Below are 28,000 nucleotides of genomic sequence, written 5' to 3' on the forward strand. Positions count from 1 at the left end.
TTTATTTCGCTTAGGAAAATCTCTTTCGCTGGAATAAATTTAGGAAAATCTGTCTCTAATGTTACCTTGTCAAAATGGCCGAGAGACTGCATTATTTTCATTTATAACAAAAACAATCTAAAACTACCTATACATGTGAAGTCTCATTCCACCAGATCCATAGCTACTTCAGCAGTTTTTCATTCAAAGGCTTCCATAGATGAAATATGAGCAGCAGCAACATGGACCACTCCCCATACCTTTATCACTCATTACAAATTGGATTTGGTCTCCAGGAGAACAGTTGTCTTTGGTTCTATGGTTCTCATGAATATTCTTCCATGGGGCCACCCAGGATCTAAAGTAGCTGGGGACTCTGTCCCATCAGTCAAGAATGGATGAAGATTGACAACATCAGGTAATGAATTATGTCTTACCATAAATTCATATGGTTATGTCTTACCATAACTTCATACATTACTTAACTTTCGTGGGTGGCGTAAGCCAGGGAACCTTGTTGGCTAGGCTTACGTAGGCCCTTGGGCCGCTAGCCTAGTACCTACCTATGAACTTATAACATTCCATCTGTGTTGTCGATCTTCATCTCTTCTTGACATCCCTCCCTCCTTCCCTGTTCAGGGGACTTCTGGTGGAGCAATTTTTCTCCTGGTTCTTCGGTTAGGATACTCCTTGAACATGGCTTCTTCATGGTGGTTGCATTTCTATTTATGTGTATATATAAACATATGTGTGTGTGTGTGTGTGTGTATGTATGTATGTATGTATGTATATATATATATATATATATATATATATATATGTACTGCGGTGGTGGTGCTGCGGTAGCATTGTCGCCTCACAGTTAGACGGTGCCCGTTTGATTCTCAGTTAGAGTGTCTTCTGTGTGGCTACATGCATGAATGGGCGTTCCTTCGCTGAAAGTTGTGCGTTAGGCCCAGCAAGCCAGTACGTAAAAATCTACTGCCAATCATTAGCGGACCGGAGTTCCGCTGTGGCAACCCCTAACCGGGGAAAGCCGAAAGACACAAACAAATATATATATGGGTGTACTTCATTTAGTTGAAAACTCATTTCACTGAAAAGTCAGTTTCCTGCGACCAATTCACTGAAAGTTCACTTCACTGAAAACTCATTTCACTGAAACTCATTTTGTTGAAAGTTATATATGTCCTTTTCCCCACTGTAGTGCAATCCTGGAGTTAGTATATAAAGTAAGGAGGGTGTGGGGGGGGACAGTCCCCCACATATTATAAATGTTTTAAAGCATACAGATGGATACTTACAAGTGCAATAAATAACTCTTTCCAGAAGACATCATATAGCCAAACTGTGTGGAGGGCTTTGCCCCCACACCCCCTTTTACTATATATACTAACTCCAGGATCGCACTACAGTGGGGAAAAGGCCATATATAACTTTCAACGAAATGAGTTTGTGAAATGAGTTTTCAGTGAAGTGAGCTTTTAGTGAATTGATCCCATTCATTTGAGTTTCAATGAAATGAGTTTTCAATGAAATGAAGTAGACCCATATATTTTTATATATATATATATATATATATATATATATATATATATATATATATATATATATATATATATATACATACATACACACACCAAGTCTCCCAAAAGAACAAAAAAGCAGAATATTAAAATTCAATAATCCAGAACGGGCGTCCACGTTGGATTCTGCGGATGGGTGCTTATAGGGGTTCAGGTTTAAATTATACAGTGCCTTTGAAACCAGTGCTGAAAGGGAGAAAGGTTAAGAGCTAGTAAGCTCATTATTAATTTGTTTTAACTTGCTATTTTTTATATGAAATTATTTTTAGTATTTACTTACATTTTAATGAATTGGTTATATTGTTGCATAATACACCTTTAATTGCTAATTAGTTTTTAAAAAAAAGGAGGGAAATGTTAGTAGTTGATTGGTGATGCTTACTTTTTAAAAGGCTGTGTTAGTATGTGTTTTTACTTGTCTGATGAAGTAACTTATGTTATGAAAGCGCTTACGTTCTATTAAATCAAGCTTTGTGGACGCCAGTTTTGGATTTGTCTTTTGTTGGGTTATTGAATTTTAATATTCTGCCTTTTTGTTCTTTTGGGAGACTTGGTATATAATTTTGTTGACTCACTCTGCCTTTTTACTATCTTGGGAAGTTTATATTGATATATATATATATATATATATATATATATATATATATGGATATATTCCCTTCTATAAGATTGCAAACTTGATCTGAGGTAATGTAGAGAGGGGCATTATGGGTAGACCTTTAGCTGGTGACTTTTTTTGACTGGCGCGAGCTATATAATGGCTGGATTGGCTTCGAGAATCGGAACCATAACCCATCAGTCAAGAATGTGTGTCCCAGGCAGGTAATTTCCTAGTTTAAGCAGCGTTCTATTGCCACCCAGAATGATGCCTCAATACAAACAGAAAATTATTGACTTTAACAATTGGCTTAGTTTCTGGGGTCATTCCAAGGGGATCCAGTACCTGACAGCCTGGGAAGACATGATTGACAAACCATGATGCTTTGCCAGAGATAGCCTGCATCCATCTCCCTTGGGCTTCAGGCTCCTGACAAAAGGCTCTTGTCTCTCCCATCATGCCTTTTTTTGGCAGTGCCATGAGGTCAAAACTGCCAACATTAATATTTCATCAAAATGCAAATTTCAAAACTGCCAACATGAAAATTTCATCAAAACACAAATTAAAGGTCATGCTGCTAAATGTTAGGAGTATAAACATGAAACTGCACTCATTGTAAGCATTCTTAACCCTGTAAGATGCTGACATTTGTGCAGTCAGAATAACCTGGTTCAAAGCTGCGGAGAGCACCCCAGCCATACCAGGTTACTCATCCTATCATACATTCAGACCCCAAACCGTGGGCAGCAAGGGAAAAGGAGGTGGAATTGCAGTATATATAAAAGACATACACATCTCCAAGCTGGTCAAACAGTATGATGCACAGGAGACACTCCAGGTGCAGTTAATCATTAACAGGACCCCTATTCAAACCATAGCTTGCTACATGCCCCCACCTTTGAGTCAAGATGCCCACTCCACCTATCTGGACCTCTTCGAATCTGCCAAGATTCGACCCTTTACCTTGATCCTGGGTGACTTTAACTGTCCAGCCATAGACTGCAAGAAGAACTCATGCCAAAACACAAATGTCCAGAGTTCTTGATTTTGTTAATGCAAATGCCTTGGACCAGCTGAAAGTGTTTTGGACTTGGTATTAACCAACATGAGTAACCACTGCAGCATCCCTACAGTGTCATTCTCCCTAGTAAGATTGACCACAAAGCAGTCACTTTTAAAGTCACCATCTCCCCCCACCCCCACTAGCTAGGGTAAAAAATGAATTCTCCAAAGCTGATTACACCCACCTGAGGGAAAATATAAACAGCTTCACAGCCCCCTCCATAGGAACTGGCACATATGTCCAAACCTACACTAAAGTACTATACAAGCATTTGTATAGCTGCATGGAATCAAGGATTCCCGTCAGGACAAAATCGTCCTCCTCAAGGAAGAGTAAACCTGTCTGGTGGACATCTGCAATAAATAAACTCTATGATAAAAGGAAAAATATTGCTGTCCAGGGCCAAGAAGGAGCAGGTGCCTAACTGTAAGCAATCTCTCCTTAATCTGAACAAGCAAATAAGAGCACTAGTGAAATCCTCCAAAGCAAACTTTGAGTCCAGACTGGCCACATGTACTAAAGACAGTCACAAGGCTTTCTTCACCTATGTCCACAATCTCAAGGGAAGCACCCAGATCTGCTCAGAACTGGTGGTCAAGGACACCACATACACAAACACCATAGATATAGCCAACCTGCTGGCAGATAAGGTCAGTGAAAGCTTTACCCCTCTGCCCCCCATCAATAAATCAGGACATCGCCAGCACCTGCCCCCCTTTCCCTTATCTCTAGGGAGCAAGTCATCACTGCCTTCTCAATGACAAAAAATACAGCCTCCATGGTACCCGATAACATCCCAGGCTGCATCCTACATGAACTCGGGCAGGAACTTGCAGCACCATTAGGCACCCTATTCAACCAAAGCCAGAGTACTGGCTTCATCCCAGCTGAGCGAAGGACAGCCACTGTCATCCCTTTGCACAAAGCTGGAGCGTCCACTGATCCAAGAAATTATAGACCCATCAGCCTAACTAGCCTGATCTGCAAGGGCATAGAGTGGATTATCGTGGACCTCATTAACAAGGACATTGGCAACCTCCAAACACTCAATCCCACACAGTTTGGTTTCGTCGGGGAGAGGTCATGCCTGTTAAATTTGGTTGACTTCTTTAAGACTGTCACTAAAGCCATGGACAAGGGGAGGAGGGTGCACACCACCTACCTTGACCTGGCCAAAGCCTTCAGTACTATTCCTTACTCGGGTATAATAGATAAACTCTTTCAGTTAGGCATCAATCCATATGTTACCAGATGGGTAGCAAACTGGCTCACTGATAGAACCCACCTAGTCAAAATAGGGGAAGCCACCTTAAGCAGTCAACCCATAATGAGTGGTGTACCCCAGGGATCGGTATTGGGGCCTTTGTTGTTTAGGTTATACTTTTTTGAGGTACAGGCCAAAACCAGTGAGCTATGGCTGACCAAGTTTGCAGATGACTGCAAGCTGGGCGCTGTCATCAATTCCCCTAGTGATGTGGACATCCTCCAAGAGGGTCTCACCCAAACAAATGACTAGTGCCAGAAACATTGTCTCAAACTGAATGCAGAAAAATGCATCATCATCCCCTTTGGGGAGAGTGACATCCCCACAAATTATCACATTAATAACAAGGTCCTAAGCATGCAATCAGTCATGAGGGACTTGGTCACCCAGGTTAATAGGTATTCTGATGAAGTTTATTTTTATGCTGGTGGTGTGGTATATTGTTGTTACTACTCTCCTTATTGGCGTTTGCCTCCATCTCGCTTCAATTGTTGTATTGTTAATAGCAAACTGGCTTTTGACCACCATATTGTCTCCGTTGTATGGAAAAGCTTTCTGCATGACCCATCTCATTAGTAAAGGTATCTCACCCAGGGACAAAGATGATCATAACATCCCTGTATTCTTCCCTTATAAGACCCATTATTGAGTACAGTGCCCCTTTTGCCATGTACCTCACAAAGCACATGCAGCAGCTGGAGTGACTACAGAGGTTTCTCACCAGGAGAATCCCGGACCTCAAACATCTGTCCTACAGAGATAGGCTAAAGGCCCTGTCCCTCAACTTAGTCTCCTACAGACTCCTCAGAGGTGACCTCTGTTTGGCATACAAAGTAATCTCAGACCCCGCCTTGATAGGACTGCTTATATCCGGAAGTCAACATCCACTAGTAACCCGCACAACAACCTCAGCCTGGTCTGTGACATCAATAGGACTTTTTGGTGGGTCAGATTTGTGGAATAGACTCCTGCTCCACATCAAGCAGAGTACCTCATTAACCCTTTTTAAGCACAACCTGGATAACTGGATGGGGAACAGAAAATACACCCCTGGGATTCCACCTGCATCCCTAATGGACAGGGGCATCGGGTGCTGACTTGTCAGAACATGGGCTAAATTCTTGGCTAGGCTTGTAAGGGCCTCAGTGCTAATACCCTAGTAATATCATATGATCCTTTTGGGAATTATAGAATGGATCTTTTACTGGATGAGCTATTTCTAGAGTACCAGTCTGATCCTGATGAAGTTAAGTTTTTAAGAGTAAAAAAAAAAAAAACATCCTTGATTGCCTGTTTATTTCAAATTCCAAAGGTTTTTAAGTCCATTTTTGAATCCCTGTGAAACCTATAGTTGCTGCTAGGGGCTCGAAAATAGAGCTTCCTTGCCAAATTTATAGATCTACATTTAAAATAATTTTTTGATGACGAAGTACATGTTCTTAAAGACTCATGGCACCTACTTGAAAAGTCTAGTTAATTGTGTATTTAATGAGAACATTGTTTTTCTTAGCATCAGTGTGAAAGACTTGTTAACTATTTCTCACGATGAAGGTATGGATTTTTTCAGGGAAGGACTATCACAGGGTTTTAAAATCACACAAGATTCTAGCTACATTTTGACACTACTCATGGGCATAGTATTGAGCAACAACGTTGTCTTTAGTTAATGTTCCCAGTTCCCAGATATCAATGGTAGAATTTCCATAAGTAGTATTTTATCTATGATGAAAACAGACAAAAACTTAAGCTCCCTATGTTTTTTTTTTCAGTCAGTCATTTCTGTTGTAAAATTATTAGCTGGTTCCTATTTATTCTTATTTATTTTTGTGTTTTATTATATAATATAATATATTATACGTTTTACATTTCACATCAATAGGTGTAGGAATTTTGTGTACCTCACATATGTTATGTATTATTTTATATTGATGAATTTAAGTACACTTTGTAATTCTATGATTTTTTTTTAAATTGCTGTAGCGTTTTAATTAATGGTGTTTTTCCTACTAATTCAGCCTTTCTGTATATGGAGAGGGTTTTAATTGCTGGTTATCAGATGAAGTTCAATTTTATTGAATAAAGGAACAAAAGCACTCAAGTTACTACTGAGCTCAGGGTGTTTTTCCTACAGCAACAGTCATAGGTTCATAGGTGTGTACTAGGCTAATGACCCTAGAGCCTTTACAACCCTAGCCCATAGGATTACCCTGGCATCGTGCCACCAACCTTAGTTCCCAATGCCTGTATTGAGTAAAGCTGCTGGAGTGATTCCTGGGGTGAATTTTCTATTTCCCATCCACGCATCAAGATTTCTCTTGAAGAGGGCCAGTGAGGTGCTCTGCTTGACATGTATGGGATGTCTATTCCATAGCATGGGCAGTCTCTGGGGTAGGAACCTATCCCTCCAGCATGTTCTGTTGAATGTGGTAATGAGGTTGAGGTCTCTGGAGCATGTGGTGCGGAGGGATTGGGATTTCTTTAGATGTAGCATTTCTAACAGAGCTGGGTCAGACATGGCTTTGTAAGTCAAGCAGAGATTGCCTCTAAGTAGGCAATATGAGACAGAGAATAGTTGGATTTTTTTGAGTCTGTCCATATAGGATAAATGTTAAAGGCCTAGAATCCTCGTTGTGAGGTACTTTTGTGGCCTCTCCAGTTGTTGCAGGTGTTTAGTGAGGTACATGCCAAATGGGTTATTGTACTCAGTGATTGGCCTAATGAGGGAAGAGTAGAGGGAGACAATAACCGCTTTCTTCCTGGATGCAAAACCCTTAGTAATGAGATGGGCCACATAGAAGGACTTTCTGACAGTGGCAATGTGGTGGTCAAAAGAGAGGTTGCTGTCAACCTGTATTCCCAAATCTCTTATAATGCCTTCTGTGTTCAGTGGACTACCATCGATGTGGTAATTCATGGGAACCGGGTTTTCCCCAAAGGGGATGACGACACATTTTTTGGCATTGAGCTTAAAGCCATGGTTCTTACACCAGTCGTTGGTCTAAGTGAGGCTTTTCTGTAGGATGTCAGCATCACTTGGGGAATTAATAGTAGCTCCCAACTTACAATCGTCTGCAAACTTTGTCAGCCAGAGTCCCTTCGCATTGGCCTGGACTTCAGAGAAGTAGATACCAAACAGGAGCGGACCCAGGACCGAACCCTATGGGATTTCACTCATGACTGGTCAGCAGTCTGACTTGGAGTCATCTACTTTCACACTGTGGGTTCTACCTGTGAGCCAGTTTGCAATCCACCTAGTGATATAGGGGCTGATGCCTAGCTTAGTGAGTTTTTCTATGATTCCTGAGTGGGGAATGGTATCAAAGGCCTTCGCCAGATCAAGGTTGGCTGTATGAACCACCTTGCCTTCGTTCACAGCTCTGGTGACTGACTCAAAGAAGTTGACGAAGTTGAGCAGGCATGATCTACCCTTCACAAAACCAAACTGTGCAGGATCCCTATATCCTTGTTTATTAGGCCCATGATGATGTGTTCCACAGCTTTGCATGTCAGACTCGTTAGGCTAATGGGGCGATAGTTTCCAGGGTCTGTAGTTGCTCCTCCTTTGTTGAGAGGGATGACTGTAGCAGTGCACCATTTGGTAGCGACAAAGCCTGAGGTGAGGCTGTGATAGAAAAGGGCACACAGGTGAGGTGCCAGTTCACTCTGTAGTTCATGTAGAACACATCCAGGGATATTATCATGTCCCATAGAAGCTGTATTTTTGGCGTTAGTGCTGTTTTAACCTGTGCAGCAGTAATACTGGGTGCCTGACAATCTACTGGTATTGTGACTGGTCCTTTGGGGAGGGGAGAGGGGTAAAGTTGGCACTGAATCTGTCGGCCAGTATATTTACAATATCTGTTGGCTCAGTATAGGAGGTACCGTTGTGCAGTAGCAAGTCTGGGTATTGCCATGGAGATTCTTTATATAACTGTAGAAGGCCTTGTAATTGTCTTTACTGTCTGCTGCAGTTCTGTTTTCATAGCTAGCTGTAGAGGATTTGATGAGGGATCTCAACTTTTTGTTGATGCTGATAAGGGAGTTTTTCCAGTCTTGGGACTTCACCTTATTCTGCATCAGTTTCCTCCTCCTGTTGTAGAGTTTGTTTATGGCAGGGGATCACCGGATTGGCTTCCTTTCTTTGGAGGAGAGCATCTTGGTTCTATTGGGTATAGCAAGATCCATGCATTTGTGTACATGTTTGTACAGTGCATTGGTGTATGATTTGGTGGTCATGCAACTATTCTCCATTTGCATGGGTGCCGTGAAGTTAGCCACCTCTGTTTTTAGGAGCCCACATTTAGCTTTAGAGAAGTTTTTCATGGTGGTTACCTTTGGGGGGGGGGGATTTCTAAGGTGATTAGTTTGTGGTCGGATCTAACCAGGGAGGAGCTGACTATTGGTGTAGAGCAACGGTCGCCCATGTTAGTAATGACCAGGTCAAGGATGTTACTACCTCTAGTGGGGGTAAGAACGAGCTGGTCCAGGGCATTGAAATTAATGAATTCCAGGAAACATTAGGCAAGTGTTTTGCTACATGAGCAGTTTTCCCAGTTAGTGGAGGGGTAGTTGAAGCTGCCCAGTATGAGAGTGTTAGGTTGGACCCTAATATTCTCCAGGGTGCTTAGGAATGTGGAGTGTGAGTCTTGGAACATGGTTGGGGACCTATAGCAGGCTACGACCCGAATTGCTGTCTTACCCACTGTTAGCTGCACCTGAAGTATCTCATATGCATTATGTTGGGCTACCAGTCTGGAGGTGTGTGCATCCTTTTTGAATATGGAAACACCACTGCCTTTGGAGCTTCGGTCCAAGTTCTGGGGTTGAAAGGTGTAGAATGAGTTATAGCCTGGTAGTGCATGGGTGCTTTCTGCTGCCTTGAACCAGATCTCTGTTACGACACAAATGTTGATGTTCTTCATTTTAAGGAGTGCTTCGAGCGAGTGCATTTTGAGATTTAGACTTCTAGCGTTGAGCAGCATGACCCTCAGATTGCATTTGTTTGTAGCTGTTACAGTGGTAATTTGGTCTTTGGAACACTGCCTAAAAAAGGCACTATAGGGAAGGCAAGAGCCTTGGCCAGTATCCGGAAGCCCAGGGTGATAGATGCAGGCCATTTCTGGCAAAGCATCGAGGTCTGGCAGTCATGTCATCCCAGGCAGACAGTTACTGGATCCCCTTAGAATAACATCAGAAACTTAGCCAATAGTTGAAATCAATCATTTTCTGTTTATACTGTGGTATCATTTTGGGTGATACTAGGATGCTGCTCAGGGCTAGGAAGTCCCCTCACTGCACAGGTAGTTAGCAGGCTCTCTTGTGATCTCTAGTCTTGTCCCACATGTTGCAGATGTTAGAAGTAAGATTGCACAAAAGAGCTAGTGTGTCTTAAGTGGGTGGGAAGATTTGAAAGAGAGAGTAGTTCAACCTTTAACAGTCTTAAGAAAGGGGAGGGCCTTACAAATTAGATCTTCTAGTGCTTACTTGTATGAGCAGATGAGATGAGACTGGGAGGAGCTTCCAAAGTCAAATTTGAAGTAGAGGAAGGTGAATTCAGAAGCACAACAAAGACAGAGTGAGTGGGTGGAAAATAGTCACTCAAGAGTAGCACTCCCAGAGCAGTGGCAGGTAATAAAGATTAAAATATTTTCCTCTTCTACATATCTTACATATAAAGTACTACTACTGCTTAGATTCTTCCACAGTTTGAGTACTTTTAGTTTCTTTCCATTCAGAGAATGGAAGACAAATGTTTGCTATATGACCCTAACCAAAACTTTTAAAACTCCAAAAAAAAACAAAAAAACTTTAAAGCAAATCAGACTGCAATAAAATAAGAACAAAAGACAACACTGCAAATATGCAAACCTTAAATTAAGAATTTGAAACACAACAGCAGCAGTCTCAGAATGGTGGCAGCTCACAAGGATTAAAACCTTTTCCTGTTCTGCTCTCCTTGGTGCAGGGAACTCATTCCAATTTATGTCCCAGGTGACTGGGATTCGACTAGCAGCCCCAACACTAGATGAGTTAGGCTGGAAGGGGAGGAATGGAGGGGTGTCTCCACTCACCTCTGATAAGGAAAGGAGGGGGGGTTGAGCATACTTGGAGCCACACTGGGTGGTGCAAACTTCCTGGTGGAGACTGAGGAGCTCACCACTTGTGTCTGAAGGTGCAGGGATGCCTGGAAGGGCACACCCCTTGTGAAAATGAAAGGATGTCTTGTGCTGTCAAACCATTGTAAACCCCTTCCTTATGCATTACTGGTTGTGCATTTGTGACAGGGGAAATTTATAAGGGGGGAAAAAAACTTGAACCACCCCTCATGGTTGGCTGAATATTGGCACCTCCCAGCCAACTGTCTCCCTGGTGAATGGCCATGGAGGGGGCCGATGCTTGACAGACAGCAAGGGCAAAGAGTGCTGAAAAGCAAAAATCAAAACAGTTATTTCTCAGCTTTTGCCACAAATCAGCTAGAGTTAATCCCCTTTGCAGTCAGAGAGTGGAAAACAAATCTTTTAAAACTTCAAGAAAAGACAGCTTTAAAGTTAAAAAGATTTATTGTAAAACAAACTGCAGTAAAACGAGAGCAAAAAAACAATAAATGCCACAGGTGTACAAACCTTAAATAAAGAATTCTAAAGTAGTCATACAACAGCAGTAGTCTCAAAACACCGATAGCTCATAAAATATAGGTGCTTAGATGCCACAATGAGTAGATATGTGCAGCTGAATGTATTCTTGCTACTATCAGCACTTGGTTTATAACTGCTGTCACCCTTTGTAATCCCAGGAAGCATATTAATAACCTGGTATCTTACTACAGCATTGCAGGCACATATTGCACATCTGCAGAGTCACCCATCCAAGTATAAATGGATATTTGACAGTGGCTTTTAAGCGCTTTTTATTAAAAAAAAAAATACTTATAATGTTACTGTTTGTTACACTGGGTGCTTAAGCCAGCAAACGTGAATGGGCAGAGCTGAACATAAAATTTATTTTAGTGTCAATCATTGCAGTAATGAATGCTGATTTATTTCACTAGCGTTTTCATTTATTTCGTTATATAGGTGTTGTTTCATCTTCTGGATCGTGTAAGGGAATCAACATCAACAGCAGACAAAGAGAAAATCGAAACTGGTGGCGGTAATATCCTCATTCATCATTCAAGAGACACTGCAGAGAAACAATGGGCTGAGACTTGGGTGCTGACACTGGCTGGTGTGGCCAGGATTTTTAACTCTAGGAGATATTTACTACAGTCTTTAGGTAAGCATTTGTAATATCTGAAGGAAGAAAAGTTAAGGGCATCTCCATTTTTGGTTAAGCGTTTAACAAAAAAGATAACAGAAACATGGAAAATCTTCTTAAAAGTGCTTTGCTTTACCTAAAGGCAGTGGCTAGCTAACATCATGTACTTATGTGCAGTAAGCTCATGTTCAGGTATTGTGCTGATATCCACAATAATCACATATTTTTGATTACTGCACTACATACTTCTCCATTGCTGATGACTGTACAGTACTGATCTGTTTTTATTTTGACAGGATATCCGCCAAGCACTTATTAATAATGTGTGTGTGTGTGTTACCTTCTGTGGTCTACATTAGTACAGTTTTCCAGCAGTGCCCACTGTTGTGTTTGAGCCTTTGTGGTGTTTGCGCTGGTTGATGCCAATGTCATTCTTGTTCCATCTTTTTCTAAGCCCACATCTGCTTAGTTCATGTTCGGTTCTTCCTTTCATTTGTAATATTTTGAGGAATCCTTTCTCAGTTTTCATTGAATTTTCAATAGTGTTGGAAAGTTTTCTTTTCAAAAAAAGTATAATTAGGCTTTTTTTGGATTCTTTGTGCCCTTCCTACATTGACCCTGTTTAAGAATTTGGCTTACTTTTCTATGACAGTGGACCTTCTCAAGAGATAATTCCCTAAGGGGAAGGAGTAAGAAACTGCATGCTAGGTATCAGCATGTCTAAAGTTTCTTTGAGGAAGTCCTTCCTTAGTTTGTACATTTTATAATGCTTAAGGAGCTTTCCGGGGAATTTGTTTGGCTTTCTTTTGTCTGTGGAAATTACCAGAGTTTTTTTTGCTGAGGAAGGGTAACTATTTCTTGTCTTAGCACTACTACCTAACAGTGCTGTATAAAACCCCTATAGTTCCCTGCTCTTTTCAGAATGGTGTTCCCATTAAGCATTTTACAGTAAACTTACTGCTGTGGGAGAATCTGTCCCCCAAAGCCCAACAGCCTGAAAATAATAAAAGAGAAATGCCAAAACATGATGCTTTCTATTCTAGATTATTTGCCTGAAAGTCCTCGATTGCCTCATAAAAGATAGAAGACCATCACTGCAGTAGCAAACAAAGAACTGAAAATGGCTTAGGTTAATCAGTGTTACCACTAAGTTTTCAGGTGATGTCCTCAGTGTGGGAGGTCTGGGAATCTAGTATAAAGTATTGCTCTGCAAGTATGACTAGAAGAGTGACATCTGCCTGAAGATATGGGAAAAGTGATACCCCTTTCATTTAGCTTAGAGCTAATGAGTATTTTTGTCATCTTGTTTGCTGTTGTACTCCATTTTGTAGTTTTTCAGTGCTACTTCACCTTAAATTTATTCTTTTCACTTTCATTTGTCTTACAGAAAAGTTTTAATGTTTCTCTGCACAGTATGTGTTTACAATCTCCTTAGCAAATTTAAAGTTGAAACTGAAATTGAATTTATGAATGAACTTAGTCTTATGATGAACATCTCACTGTTCCTTTTTAAGGTTCCTGAGATTGAAGTCCTTCAGTTTGCTACTGAATCTTGAACTGTCTTTTGTAACAGTACAAACTATTCTTGAGTTACTTTGCTCATCAGGTGTGAGAAACAAAACATAAAAAAGAAAACAGACATTTGGTGTTGTATATGTTCCCCTGACACCTGATGGTCAAAGACCTGTGTACCAACTGTCCAGGTTTCTAAAAGTTCAGAAGTTAGTATGTAGAAACTGACATATGCCTTCCTGACATCCAGTCATCAATGCCGTAACAGCTGACAGATTTCTCATCTAAGGAGTGGCATGAATAAATAATTCAGTGAAGTGATTCAACAAAGTGATTTCTAAATTCTGGACATATGCAGGCCATTAAAGAATTTATTTTAGTCCCAGAAGCAAAAAAGAATATCTTTAAACCATGAATCTAGTAGTTTCTTAAATATTGACAACACTTGTACATGCCTTACATATTTGGCAAAAAGTTTAATAATTTACCAGCTCTATAGTGAAAAAAGTCCCTTTTTAAGAATGGACGGGATTCTCCAGTGCAACAATTGGATCTACACAAGACATCACCTAGGTGGAGAAGGTATTCTGTCAATATGAAATGTGCTATCTTGAGCACCACTTTAGTAATTCTAACAGCCTGGTGATCCACAGCTCCATCTCTAGCAACACTAGGCTGAGACAGGCAATAGAGAGAAAGAGGAAAAAAAAGAACAAGAGTAGAGCTCAGCCTCCAGTATTCAGGAATTCATCTGAACATCATAACTTGAGGAAGAACAGTCTCACTGAGAACAAAAGGCATAGATCTCTAAATCACCAGTACCTGCTCCCTACAGCTTTTGATTTTAGTTTTATGAGGCAAAGCCCCGTAATGTTTTCTCGTTTTACAATGTTTTTCTTCCATAGATGTCTTGTTTGTAAAGAAACTGACAGGAGACAAAAAAGACACTGTGTAAGAGGAGTTAAATACGTTTTTATGTTTTAAAAATGCTTGCAAATTACTTGTTCCCCTGGCTAAGTAAAGTAACATTACTATATTCTGAGCACTGTTTACAATTATAAAAATCGGGATTCTCTCCCAAACAGAGAAGATAGTGCTAGTGGATTCCTTCAGAAGAATATGTCAGTTATAAGAGCAGTTCCTGGTAATTTACTCTTGGGATGCAATTAGTAAATTCTCTAACACTAAAGCAGATGAACTTAGTACTACTGTTAGAATTGAAGCTTAGGAAGCTTATCTTGTCATATTGTCAGCCAATGCTTGCCCTGTCTTTGACTGTAATATCTAGGGAAAGTACCAGATTTCAGAATAAGCATAGTCTCACAAAAAATTCCTTTTTTTCTTATTTCATATGTCTCCCTTCCATATTCTAAGTTATGTTCCAAAACTGTGACATTACCCGAGTACATTTCATGTTTAGCTATTGAATTATCCAGTCTCTTATGACTGATACCTGCCGTGCCAAGTGCTCCTGCAGTCCTGGCTTAAATTTCCTACTTGTTGGTCCTGTATTCCTGTTTTGGAATAACTCGGTGCTTAAATCACTAAATCAGTTTTGCAATTGCATGTATAATTTGCACAAACTTTTTTTTGCATTTATAGATAGAGAGTGCATTACCTGTTAGAATTGTTTGAACAGGACTTGTATCTTCTCTTCCATATTAAAATGCACCTCTCAGCATTTTCAGTGTGTCTGCCTTTGAAACCTCTAGACTGCTCCATTTCTGCTGTGAATTTTCTCTGAAAGATATTTTATACTTGGTCTTCAGAAAAACAGTCCACATCCCTCAAACTTGAACATCATAATCGAGAATCTGGTGTTTTCTTTTTCAGGCTGGCCAGTTCTGCTTCATTTAAATTCTTTTTTGTGAGACTTGTGGAAGACATTTTTCAAAGTAGCTATGTCTTTATAAGGATTTCACAACTACCTGTTTTGATGTATTAGACGTCTTACACAATCTTCCACATGGACATGGTGGCACTCAGAACTAATCCCTCATTATTCACGGGCGTCCTTGAATTAACCCATATAGCTAGGTTTGTATACCAAAAATTGTCTTGAACTGGATTCCCAGATTTATCACCTGTTATAACTACCATGTGTAGACACTGGCCAAAGTAGGGCACACTCCACAAAGGCTGCCGCATTTGTTGCAACATTCATCAGGAATGTCTCAGCGCAAAGCATCTGCGAGGCTGCCATTTGGACTTGGGTTTGCACTTTCAACAGCCATTACAGCCTGAACTTCACTCCAGGTGAAGGATGGGCTTTGCCTTTGCTGTTATTAAAAGGCATACTGTAGTCCTCCACCCATGTCTGGAGCCTTGTACCTTCCCACTGCTTTGAAATTTCCCATTTATTTTTGAATGAACTACAGCAGTGATCCTTAAAACCAGTGTGAAAGTACTCAGCATAACCGTATATGTTCAAATAATAAGATCATTGCTGCATTAAAAGCTTGCACCCATCTTTCCTGCATTATTATTTGGATGCTTGTTAAGAATGGTACAGAGTTCATTAGATAAGTTCCTTCCGTAGTGGGAGGGCTTTATCCCTTTGGTGGAAGGGCCTTGCTTACCTTTTATGTGTGCTGTGCTTTATGTACCCTGAAGATAAGATTAAGTGTTAGACTATAGCTAGTGGTTTTCTTCCTGCCGCATATGTCTTATGTCTTACTTGATGAGGCTAAAGGTTTCAGATACATTTGTTAGTGACTTCCTGAGCAAAATAAAAAAAAATTATTGTTGCATAAGTTACTCTGTCATTTACAGTAAGTTAGCTGACACCCTAGTGAGGGAAGTAATCTTATACCCAGTCTAGGAGCATCTGACTGGTGTTGATGCCTGGCCAGAAAACTGATGCCTGCCTGTGGCTAAGTCCCACTTCAGACCATTTGCAATCTTGACCACTCTTTCCAAGATCCTAGAAAAATGCATTCATAAACAACTTTTACACTACTTACTATTCCAAGAAGATCTATTAACCTCTACCCAACACTGCTTTTGTCCAGATCATAGCACAACTGCCCTTGTTGATTTTTTGAACCACGTCATTAAAACCAGAGATGATGATAATTTAGTTTCTTCCCTGTTTTTAAATCTCTCTAAAGCTTTAGATAGAGTCTCCCATATTAAACTACTCTCAAAAATGTCTGCTTTAGGCTTTTCCAGTACAACAGTCACTTGGTTCTCTAGCTACCTAACTGGCTACAATCAGTTAAATGGCTCTCTACGTACTCATCTTTTCTCCCAGTTAATATAGGTGTCCCACAAGGCTCCATACTTGGCCCTATCGTTTTTAACATATTTATAAATGATCTACATACATCCTCCCAATAAGCTACACTTACACAAAGTGCAGATGACTCCACTGTCATTTGCTCATGTAATAGTGCTTCCTAGTTACAATCTATCCTTCAGCAGGCTTTCAACTCTATTGAAAACTGGTTCAGTGAATATCAGCATTTTCTAAAGCCAAATAAGACAAAACTGCTCTTATTTCTTCCCAAATCCCAAACACACATAAAAGACATCTTCAAAATATCCTCTCTCAATATACTGAAATTGAAGTTGTACCTCACACAGAGTTATTGGGTGTCATAATAGATGATCAACTGAAATTTGATCTTGATATTCAAAAGTGTATAAAAACAACACACCGAAAACTGGGCATGCTCTATAGATCAAAAAGATTCCTTATCAACTCCTCAAAAGTTACTCTACCCAATACATACCTCCTTCCATCACTACTGTGTGCCTCACCCTTTTTTACCAACATTCAAATCTCCCTAAGATTAAAACCTGAGGTTTGCTATAACAAAGTAGCAAGAATTGAGGCTAGTCAGCCATACAACTCCCACCACCACTGTGCCCTCAGATATTTAAACTAGCTTGAGTTAGCTCACTACCTCAAGTTCACCGAACTCCTCCTTCCTCATGAAAGGGTATACAAATCCTCATCCTGCCCAGCAACCAGCACCATTCTTAACCATTGCTCTGTTCGCTCATCTGAGAAACACCTCCTTGAAATTCATAAACTGAAAAAATATATCGGTCACTGCCTATATTCCTACTCACTAGCCAAGGTCTGAACAGTATTTCTACAGATATTAGAGCAATACTGTGTAGTCACATGTTCAAACAATTTCTAAAGAGATTACTAATGACTCCTGGCTCTGTACATGTCTTACACTAGGCTGAAACTTCCCATTACTCCTGCCCTTCTCTTCCTTTCTCTCCCCTCTCTTCCTTCCTTCTCCCTTCTTCATTCTCTTTCTCTTCTTTTCTCCTTTCCTTTCCTCCTTTCTCTTATTAGCCAAAGCACCAGTTACTTCTCTGACAGCTCCCTAATTTAACTCCATTTCCTAATCTCCCCAGCTGCAAAGTTTCTTTCCTTTCTCTTAGTCTTTTGCCCATGTTTAAAATGCTTAACATCTTTAGTTATCACTATCAGTTGTACTTTACTGGGTGTTTAATATCCTGTGATTGTTTCGGTAACCAAAAAGTGTGCAGCACTAATGACACAATCTCCAAGCTTAGAACCACAAAAAAAGTGTCGTGGTCAGAAGGAGCAAGACAGTAAGTACTTTAATACAACAAAACAAAAAGTTAAGCACTTTCGTCCATCACAGAACTTCATCAGAACTAGCTACCAGTGCCAGATTCCTGCTTAAATAAGTCATTGATGAGGTAACAAGTACAAATGTAATTAGTTAATTAAGTAATTGACTAATCAAAATAAATTAAGTGTACACAAAACAGTGTTTTCTACATCCAATTTGTGAAGCATTGCTTCCAAACCAATTCAGCCAAAACTTTTAAAGTTGGAAATAATAAAAAATGCTCAATAAACAGACAAAAAATAAAAAATAGACTATATTAAGTGGTGCATGAGTTGTTTGTGTATACATTTTTCCGTAATATTAGCTAGTGGAGAAAGTATAGCTGTCGGTCTGTAGCTGGAGAATTCAGTGGAGGAACCTCCTTTATGTAGTGGGATTACATAGGATGTTTTCCAAATGGTGGGAATTTTTGCCTCTGCTATGGTGCGGTTAATTAGTATAGATACTGGATAGGCTATGGCATCAGTTGATTTTTGATGGTACTCAGCAGGGAGCTGATCAGCTGAGATTGTGGTGGGTTTTAATTTTTTGAGCAAGGTACGGATAAGTGATGTGGACACTGGCTGGAAGCTGAAAGAGAGTAGGTTTATAGGGGTGGTACTGTCAGGGCCAGGGGAGCTGGGAGGTAGTTGGCTAGTTAGGGCTAGAATTGTCTCTGTAAAGAAATAGTTAAAACTGTCTTGAGACATCCTCAGGAGATTTATCAGTGGTAGCGGTGGGGATAGGGGTAGACATTTTTCCAGGATGGAGTAGATTATTCAGACCTGCCCAGAACTTTTGAGGATTGTTCTGGTTTGCTGTCTGTAAATTACAGTAGTATTGTTTTTTGTTTTGTAGAATGGATTTTTTAGTCTCATTCCTAGCTTGCCTGTATTTAACATGATTGTAGGGGTCTTTAGTGGAGCGACATAGAGCTCTGATTTTGTTTCTGCTGGAAATATTTAGTCTAGATTCTTTAGACAGCCATGGAACAGTTTTTGCCTTTGTTCGCTTAGAACGAGCAGGTGCATGCAAGTCAAGGATATCAAGAAATCTATTGTTAAAATATGCAGCTGCCTCTTCTAAGGGGAGGTGTTTTAACATAGACCGGTTACAGGAGTTAAGTTCCTGTTGGAATTTGACAGGGTCAAAGTTTACTTTGTTTCAGACTTTCCTGAGTAAGGATTGATGAGGAATAATGACTTTTTGCTTAACTATATAAGTAAGAAGGTGATCACTCATATCAGCGGGGAGGGTACCAGCAGTGTACAGTTGGGGGTTACTATTTACAAGTACCCAGTCTAGTATGATTTCTTTGTTTGGGATTACCTAGCCTGGTTGGGGTGGTTATGATTTGAGTAAATGCATGCAGGTTGATGTGGGTGGTAGGGGATTCTGAGGAACAGGTGGCTCAGTCTATGTTAAAGTCACCAAGTAATAGGGCTTTTTGTGGGTAGTCACATGAAATCCAGTGTAGGGTATCTTCAAGTGTGGCTATATTATTACCCAGGGGAATATACATACAGGTAATGTTGATGCATTTACTTTTGTTAATTTGCAAATTTAGTGGCTAGGATTTCTGAGTTATTAATTTGAGGTGGTTGATTAACAACTGTGGTCACATTCATTGCAGATTTATAGAATATAGCTACCCCACCCCCCTTCTTGGAAGCACGGTCTAGCCTGTGAATGTTATACCCAGGTGGTAACACTTCATTGTCAGTTGTGGTAGGTTTTAACCAGGTCTCAGATAGACAGAGAATCTCAGGGGAGTGGACAGCCAGGAGTGCATGCAGTTATACAACTAGAACAGTATCATAAAAATTCTCATTAAATTCTTCATTCGATTACAATAGTCAAAATGATGTAATAAGGAAAATATATAAAATCAGGAGAAAATCCTGAAATTTTTTAACTACCAAACTTCTTTTGACAAGTATATAATACCCTTTTTCACAGTTTAGCTGCTCTTAATTTGAGGACTGGTTGTAAAGAAACAAATTAATTGAGGCCAGGCTTAACTGAAGCATCCAGCCTCAATTGCCAGAGGAGTTCCTTGTATTCTAGTCTGTTCTTCCAAGCACCCCCCCCCCCCATCCTTGGGGACTATTTCCAAAATGCCAAATAATTTTTTTTTAAATCTCTGCAGGACTGGGAATGCTTGTATTAAGCATTATTCAAACTGGCCTTCCTCATATCATGCAGGCGTTCATAAATTCTTTTGGCCAGTTTCCTCTCCGTTTTGCTTACATAAAAATCATTGCATTGGTTACAAACTGCATTGTAAACCAAACCTTTAGAGTTACAGTCCTCCCTCTTTAGGGTAACTGTAGATTGACAGTAGTTCTTTAGAGTAACTATATCATTCTCTAAAATATACTGACAATAGTTGTACCTACCACATGTAGCGGTGCCTAACCTCCATGTGGGTCTACTAATTACATTTGTACTTGTTACCTCATCGAGGGCTTAGTTAAGCTGGAATCGGGCACTAGTAGTTAGTTCTGATGAAGTCCTGTGATGGATGAAAGCGCTTAACTTTTTGTTTTGTTTTGTTTGTATTAAAGTTCTTTCTGTCTGAACTGTCTACTCCTGCTGACTGCAACACTTTTTTTGTGATTCTATGATTGTTGTTTAATATTCACTGTATGTTTCTCTGATCTGACTTTATATATTCTGTATGTAGATTCTGTTGTTTGTTACTGCACTTCATGTGATAACATTATGTAGTTTATTAATTGAACTGTGTATGTTGGAGCATTTCTCCCCAGGTTTCCACTGAAAAATGGGATTCATGCCCAGTCAAACCTTCCCGGTAAACAAATCCCATATAAAATTCATGAATGCATTGACTCTTCTAGTCAGACATTTGTGAGAACCCTCACACAATTGTACTATCCATTTTCTGTTTCTTCACTTACATTGATTGCAAATGTTATGCCTGATGTTTCTGCTAGTGTCTGGGAATTGCATACATGGGTTCATTAATGCTAAACTCTCACATTTGGATACTCCTATGGGCAAAGCTTGAGATTTGTGACCACTCCAAAACATTTTTAAAAGAATTGGAAGAGAAGACCAGAACTGTGAAGATTGTAAGTGTTCTTGAGTCTCTTAAGGTCTCCAGAAACTTTTTAAAGCCCTTGCTCAGAAAACCCACTGTTAGTTGACATCCAGTAAAGTGACTGTCAAGACTTTGCAGCTGGAGAGTTTCTTTGAAGCAAGAGCTGACACACAGTTGTCTGTGCAAAACTTATAGAGCTGACAGCTCTGTGGCATAGTCTGGTAAAGGCCCTAGCAATGCTCTGGGTGTCCTGGGTTTGGTTAGCTGTCTGGATGCTGGAAGAACTAGTCAGGGAAGAAAGAGGAATGAAGAGGCCTGTTTGCTTCTAACTTTTGAGGAGGGAATGCTGAGGTACATAGCTGATATGTGGACTAAATCCTAAATCATTGTTAGAGACCGGGGATCAAAGAGGTGCTTGCTTTCAAGGGTGGAATGGTCATCTTAGGTGACATGATTCTTGGAAGCAGGAGATGCACCCTTGCAGACAGTTATTGCATGCAAGTCAGTTGAGCATCAGCTTTGTATACACGAAAGGGAAATGATAGGACTAAGTAAAAAAATGTTGATTCCCTGCAGATAATAACATTGTTCCCATCATGCTTTCTTTACCTCTAGAAGAGTTTAATTGGCTATGAGCCTCTCTCATTTGGGAGAAAGCATACAACAGGAGAGTTGGTAGTCATATTAATCAAGAGCAGGAAAAAAACACGTAAAGGTCTGGTGCTATACCACTGAATGAGAGAAAAAAAGTCACACTTTTACCCTTTTCACAAAGAGGGTGGCATAGGCCCCATCTTCTTAAGTTATTTTGGGAGGGTAGGGTCCAGTCTTGTGAATTAGCAGATATCACTGGGTATCTGAGACTGCCTGATAGATCATCCAGCCATACTTACTGAAAACATTGCACACTTGATGTCCATTCTAGGAATAGTGCTGTCTTGGTACTGCAAATTTGCAGAAAGTGTCATTAGCAAACCACTGGTATCCATTTTGGAGGTTGCAAGCTGCACTACTTTACAGTCCTTCAGTGTATGTGTGTATATATTTATATATATATATATATATATATATATATAAATTTGTTCAAAATGGAATCAGAGGTGGAAAGAATGATTTTGAATGGAAAGTTTTTTTTTTTAAAGTAGTGATACTGTGGTTTGCAAATATTGCAAGAAAGAGTTTAAATATCATTGTAGCAATTCGTCGCTGAATTATCACCTGCAAACCAAACATGCATTTATTGCTCACAATGAGCCATAAACATCGGTTGCATCGTCAACTAAAGTTGAATCGGTGCATTGCCAGGCAGCATTAGTTGAACTTCAGGAAACAGCAAAATCAATGGATCAAGGGAACTACAACAGTACTAATGCCTTTGAAAGATGCATTGCTGAAAATAGTCGACCGATTTACATGGTCACTAATGAAGGTCTCCAGGATGTTGTTTGTGTCACCAGTGGAAATCTGTTGTGTACATTGCCTTCCATGTCCGTTATTAGCAATTGAATTGATGCTTTGTATGAGCAAGAGAGAGAGAAACTAAGTCAGGTTATGGCAGGAGTTGAATTTGTAGCTTTAACGGGTGACTATTTGTTGTCCATGGCTGATAGCTACCTTGGCAGTACTTGTCATTTCATTGACAAAGATTGAGTTTCTCACTTTTTTGCACTGTGCATTAAGCTAACTGAAGAATGACACTATTCAGAAAACTGTGCAGAGCACTTTTCTTCAGTGGCGAGATCATGGGGAATTTATAAGAAAGTGACTACTTTTGGCACAAACAATGCATGTAATGTGACAGCTGCCCTAGGAAGACTGCCATTTCAGAACATGCCCTGTGCAGCACACAGCCTTCAGTTGTCTGTAAATGAAGCAGAAGTACAGTCTGGAACTGAAGGCCACCTAGCCAAATGCCACAAAGTTGTGGGGCACCTTAAACACAGTCCTGCGAACAGTGCTGAGTTGACAAAGCAGCAGATGCGACTGTATCACTGACAGAAGTTAATTCAGGCCATTCCCACGTTAGAATTCATCTTTTCAGATGATCGAATGACTTCTAAACAACAAAGAAGCTGTGCTGAAAACTCTAGTGCAGCCAGGCCACAAACTCAGATTCGCCCTGCCAGTGGAAACAGAGTGGAAGAAACTGCGTCTGGAACAAAAGGATGTTCTTCGTGTTTCACTGTTGCAGTCATCACCTGTGGGTTATCCCTGCTGTGGTAGCCCTCCACTGGTCCGAATACCAGAGTCAGTATTTTTCTGTGTCGACTGCTGTCGCTTGCTGTCTGACATCAGGTCATCAGTGCTACAAAGGAAGGCAGCCAACACCGTTACATCAGTCTTTCTTGCCGTGGAGCCCATAGCAAAAGCAGTTCGCAAGTGTGCTGGTTGGTTGCTACCAGAGTTTGAATTACAGCTAAAAACATCTAAAGCTAAGTACCCTGTTGTGGATCCTTTTTTCTTGCACTAATGATGTCCTAAAAAGTTAACAATTGTCTCGCCTGTGGAAAGCAAATACCACACTGAGACTTCCATTCATACTGCATCACTTGTTTAGGCCCACACCATGACGTCCCCCTTTGCCGGTTCTGTGCCCTCTTTAATGTGAGAACCGTTCATCATAGAGCTCTTATTGTAGCTGAAATGGCATCCGTCAGCCAACAGTCCATAGACATTCCGAAAAAAGTAAGGATAAAGATAGAGACAAGACCACACAAGGCTAAGCCTTCCGATGACTCTACCACTAAGCAGGTCGTCAGTTCTCCAGAATTCAGTGAGGCGCCTTCACAGCCCCTGATGCCTGATTCAATACCTTCACAGGCCTCTACTGAGACCCTTTTGGAGTCTGGTGTGCCGCAGAAATCTTTTTTGTCTTTCGAGGCTTTGGTTATCTCTGCCTTGGTTGGGTCCGGAGCCGCGTGACGCAGGCACCGGCTTCCAAGGAGGTTTTCCCACTACCGAATCTAGACAAAAAACGACGTCTTCTCCTCCAACTACAGTTCTCAGACCGATGGGTACTCTTAGGCCTTAGAAGCAAGGCCACTCCTAGGAAAACTACCTCTAGCCACCATTTTACTCCTGCTCTACCACCCCAAGCTCAAATGCTTAAAAAGGCGGATGATCTTATCACCCTTATCAGGGGTAGTCAGGCCACAACTTCTAAAAGGAAAAGAGACCTTTCTCCTGAAATACTGACAGAACAGGATTTTGAGGAATCTGATTATTCAGATTTTGAAGAGGCACAACTACCTCTGACTGCTTATGAGGATTCAGATGCAGAGGAATCCATTCATTCTGCCTCCCCACCAGAAAATCCTTCCTTTTGGGAAACCCTTTACACCCTCAGGGAACATTTCCACTGGGAATCCCAGGACTTCCCTCAGTCTAAGAAAAGACTGAGAGAGTTTCTAGAGCTGCCCCAACACAGACCCTTGGCCATCCCTCCAATCTTAGAGGTGGTTGATGATGTCTTCCATGAATCCAGCTTAACTCCTGCTGCCCTCCCACCTACTCCCAGAAAACCTGACAGGTATTACAGAGTACCGGCTTCTCACAAATACCTGTATAGAAATCCTGCTGCAGACCCGGCGGTCATTACACAGAGACCTAAAGGAGCTAAGGCTAGTTCTGCAAAGAATCCTATTCCTTCTGGCAAGGACTCCAGAGCTCTGGACAGATGGGGTAAAAAAGTATACACCTCTGCAGCCTTAGCTATCAGAGCACTCAACTGTCATGTCCACATGTTAAAATATCAACAACACACTTTGGAACTATTAAAACAAAAGATTTCAACTTTTCCTAGCTGTGCCAGTTCGAAAGAGATAGCAGATTTACTGCACTGTACTTGTCAAGTGTCTAAACACTCTTTACCTCTGGCTGACGGCCTCTTCCATGGGACTACACCTGACAGCCCAACACCTACCAGGGATCAACAACACCCTGGCAGACCACTTAAGCAGAAACTTACTGGACCCCATGAATGGCAGCACCATAGAAAAATCTTTTTACAAATCACTCAGGCATGGGAGACTCCAGAGATGGATCTCTTTGCTTCTCATCTCAACCATCGGCTGAAAAAAATTCTGTACCAGGGAGTAGCACCTCCTAGCATGGAAGGTGGATGCCTTGACCTTTCCTTGGAGCACCCTCTTCATGTAGGCTTTCCCTCCTCTGCCTCTTATTCCCAAGGTACTGATCAAATAAGGGAAGAGAGCCCAAAGGCTATCCTCGTTGCTCCAGATTGGCCCAGACAACATTGGTGCCCCTTACTGCACAGCCTGACCTTACAGCCTTCCAGACCCCTTCCCCTGATCGCAGACCTCTTAACTCAGGTGGGGGGGGGGGTTGCACCCAGAATTGCAGACTCTCAAACTATCAGCATGGCTAATACTCTAAAGGCAAACAAGGGGCCCTTGTTAAGCAAACAGGTCATAGACATTATCACTGAGGCCAGAAGGCCCAGCACCAGAAGACGTTACACAGGAAAATGGAAAAGATTCTGCTCCTGGAGCCAGTCCAGAGGGGGCAGTACCTCGCAGCCTTCCATCCATCTTATCTTGGACTACCTAGCAGAGGTACTTAATAGTGGCCTCTCCTTCTCCTCTGTTAAAATCCACGCCTCAGCCATTCCAGCTCATTTTTGATACAGAACAGCCCCTGTTCTCCTATCCTTTAATTAAACAATTCCTCAGAGGGACTTATAATATCAGACCTCCCAGAAGGCCACCCACTCCAGCCTGGAACCTGATTTATGTTTTGGAAAAACTACCTTTACCACCCTTCGAACCTGCTGCTTCAGCAGAACCAATATCCCTCTCCTGGAAGACTGCCTTTCTCCTAGCTATCACCTCAGCCAGAAGGGTTTCAGAACTTCAGGAACTGATGGCCATTGAGCCCTTCATCATCTTCCATGCAGACAGGGTCTCCCTGAGGACTATTCCCTCCTTTATGCCCAAGGTGGTATCGAGTGCAACACTCAACCAGGCCATACATCTACCCACTTTCTTTCCTAACCCTCAAAACAAGGGGAAAGAATTCTGCACTCACTAGGCGTACACAGACAGCTTAGATAGTACCTGGACCGTACTAAACCCTTCAGGAAAATGGACAAACTTCTTGTCAGCTTTGCCTCAGGGGCAGAGGGGAAGCCCATTTCCAAACAAACCATTCCCAAATGGATATCACACTGTATCCATTTCTGCTACAGATTACAAGGGAACCCCCCCCCCCAAGTCTATTAGAACCCATTCCACTAGGGCAGCCTCCATTTCCACAGCATTCCTCGGAGGAGTTCCCACCAGGGACATCCTGGAAGTTGCCATCTGGACTTCTGTCCATACCTTTACCAAGCATTACCACCTACCTCTTTTCTAAGGCTAGGGCAGGGTTTGCCTCTTCAGAACGGCAGGGCATGCTGACCCATTCCTTGGTCTGTTACTAATCCTCTGGTATTTGGGTACTGCAACAGTGAATGCACTCAAACATCTATATTTATGGTAAATGTACACAACTCTACTTTCTCAATCCCTGTCTCTATCCTCTAGAATTACTGGGCTGAGAGCAATATGTTTCCTGCTCAGTGGTACTTCCAATCCTCTGCCACCTTGACGTTGAAATTGTAGTATCTGATGATGACCCTGCTAGCATCATAAATTTCAGAGAATCATTTTTGGCAGATCTAGAACAAAGCAACTGAACCACAACCTTTTGTGGTTAGAAATGGCGACTACACTGGACCCACGTTTCAAAAATCTTAAATGCTTGTGAAAGGACAAAAGACATGAGGTTTGACAAGAGCTAGAAGCTCTTGTGGAAATTCTGATCAACATGATAATCATCAAACAGAAGAACCACATAGAAGGAGAATGCAAATGCAGAAAAACTTTCATCAGACTTGGAAGATGCACCACTGATGCCTCTGTCCTTCTCTAAGAAAGCAGTTGTTGAGTGATAAAGACTTGAAAAACAAATTGAAATTGGCCCTGATCCATTGTAGTGGTGGAAGCTACACAAGGACAAATACCAGTCCTGGCTAAGTTAGCCAGAAAATATTTGGCACCTCCAGCCACTAATGTCTCTTGTGAATGCTTGTTTTCAGTGTCTGGATACGTTATCAATAAAAAAGAAGCATCCCTTGAACTAACTAATGTAAACTAGTCTGCTTTAAGCAATTGGCTGAAAAAATAAAGTAAGTCAGAACATCATTGCCTTTTTTATGTCTTGTTTTGTTATTCTCTCTCAGTTTATATCAAAGTGCTAGACTTATTCGCTTGAAGGAAAAAATGTTGATTAATATGCAGTTAATTTCAATTAAAAGTTTTAATAGAGTGATTAATTATGATTACATTTTTTTAATTGAATAGCAGTCCGTAATATATATATATGTACGTGTGTGTGTGTGTCTGTATTGTATATATATATATATATATATATATATATATATATGTGTGTGTAAATAGTTGATATAAAAAGTGTACAGACCCCTGTTAAAATACCAGGTTTCTAGGTTTTTGTGATGTAAAAAAACGAGACCACAATAAATCATTTCAAAACTTTTCCCACCTTTAATGTGACTTAGAGGAAAAATATAAAAATAAAAAATGTACAATAAGCTGCTTAAATAAATGTGCACACCCTTAAACTAATACTTTGTTGAAACACCTTTTGATTTAATTACAGCATTCAGTCTTTTTGGGTACACACCTGCCATCAATTAAAGAGACTCTGATTAACCCCAAATAAAGTTCAGCTGTCCTGGTAGGATTTTCCTGACATTTACTCAGTTGCCTGCTACAGCAAAAGCCATGGTTCACAGAGAGCTTACAAAGCATCAAAGGGATCTCGGTGTTGAAAGTTATCAGTCAGGGGAAGGATACAAAAAAATTTCCACCGCATTGGATGTACCACAGAACACAGTGAAGTGCTTTCACAAATTTAATAAAGTTTGCTCCTTTCTGTTTCTCTTGTACAGCAGAAAACCTTGCCTTTTCTCTGCACGTTCTTTCTTCTGACTACCATTTTTGAAACAGCTCTTCTTGAGAAGCTTCATTCTCAGTCAGCCTTTTCTAAATTTCACCGTC

At 40.8% G+C, this 28,000-nt stretch overlaps 1 protein-coding gene across 1 annotated transcript in view; it reads left to right on the plus strand.

The window, feature by feature from the left end:
• The window catches only part of MON2 (MON2 homolog, regulator of endosome-to-Golgi trafficking), a gene marked incomplete in the record, with an annotated part of 2,751,369 nt that overhangs the window by 2,256,941 nt on the left and 466,428 nt on the right, over positions 1-28,000 (plus strand). The window contains 1 exon segment of the mRNA XM_044088289.1: positions 11,564-11,762. Coding sequence (XP_043944224.1) covers positions 11,564-11,762 — 199 coding nt within the window.

Source organism: Protopterus annectens, chromosome 11.part0, assembly GCF_019279795.1.
Source record: "Protopterus annectens isolate FY-2018-M chromosome 11.part0, PAN1.0, whole genome shotgun sequence".
NCBI lineage: Eukaryota > Metazoa > Chordata > Ceratodontiformes > Protopteridae > Protopterus > Protopterus annectens.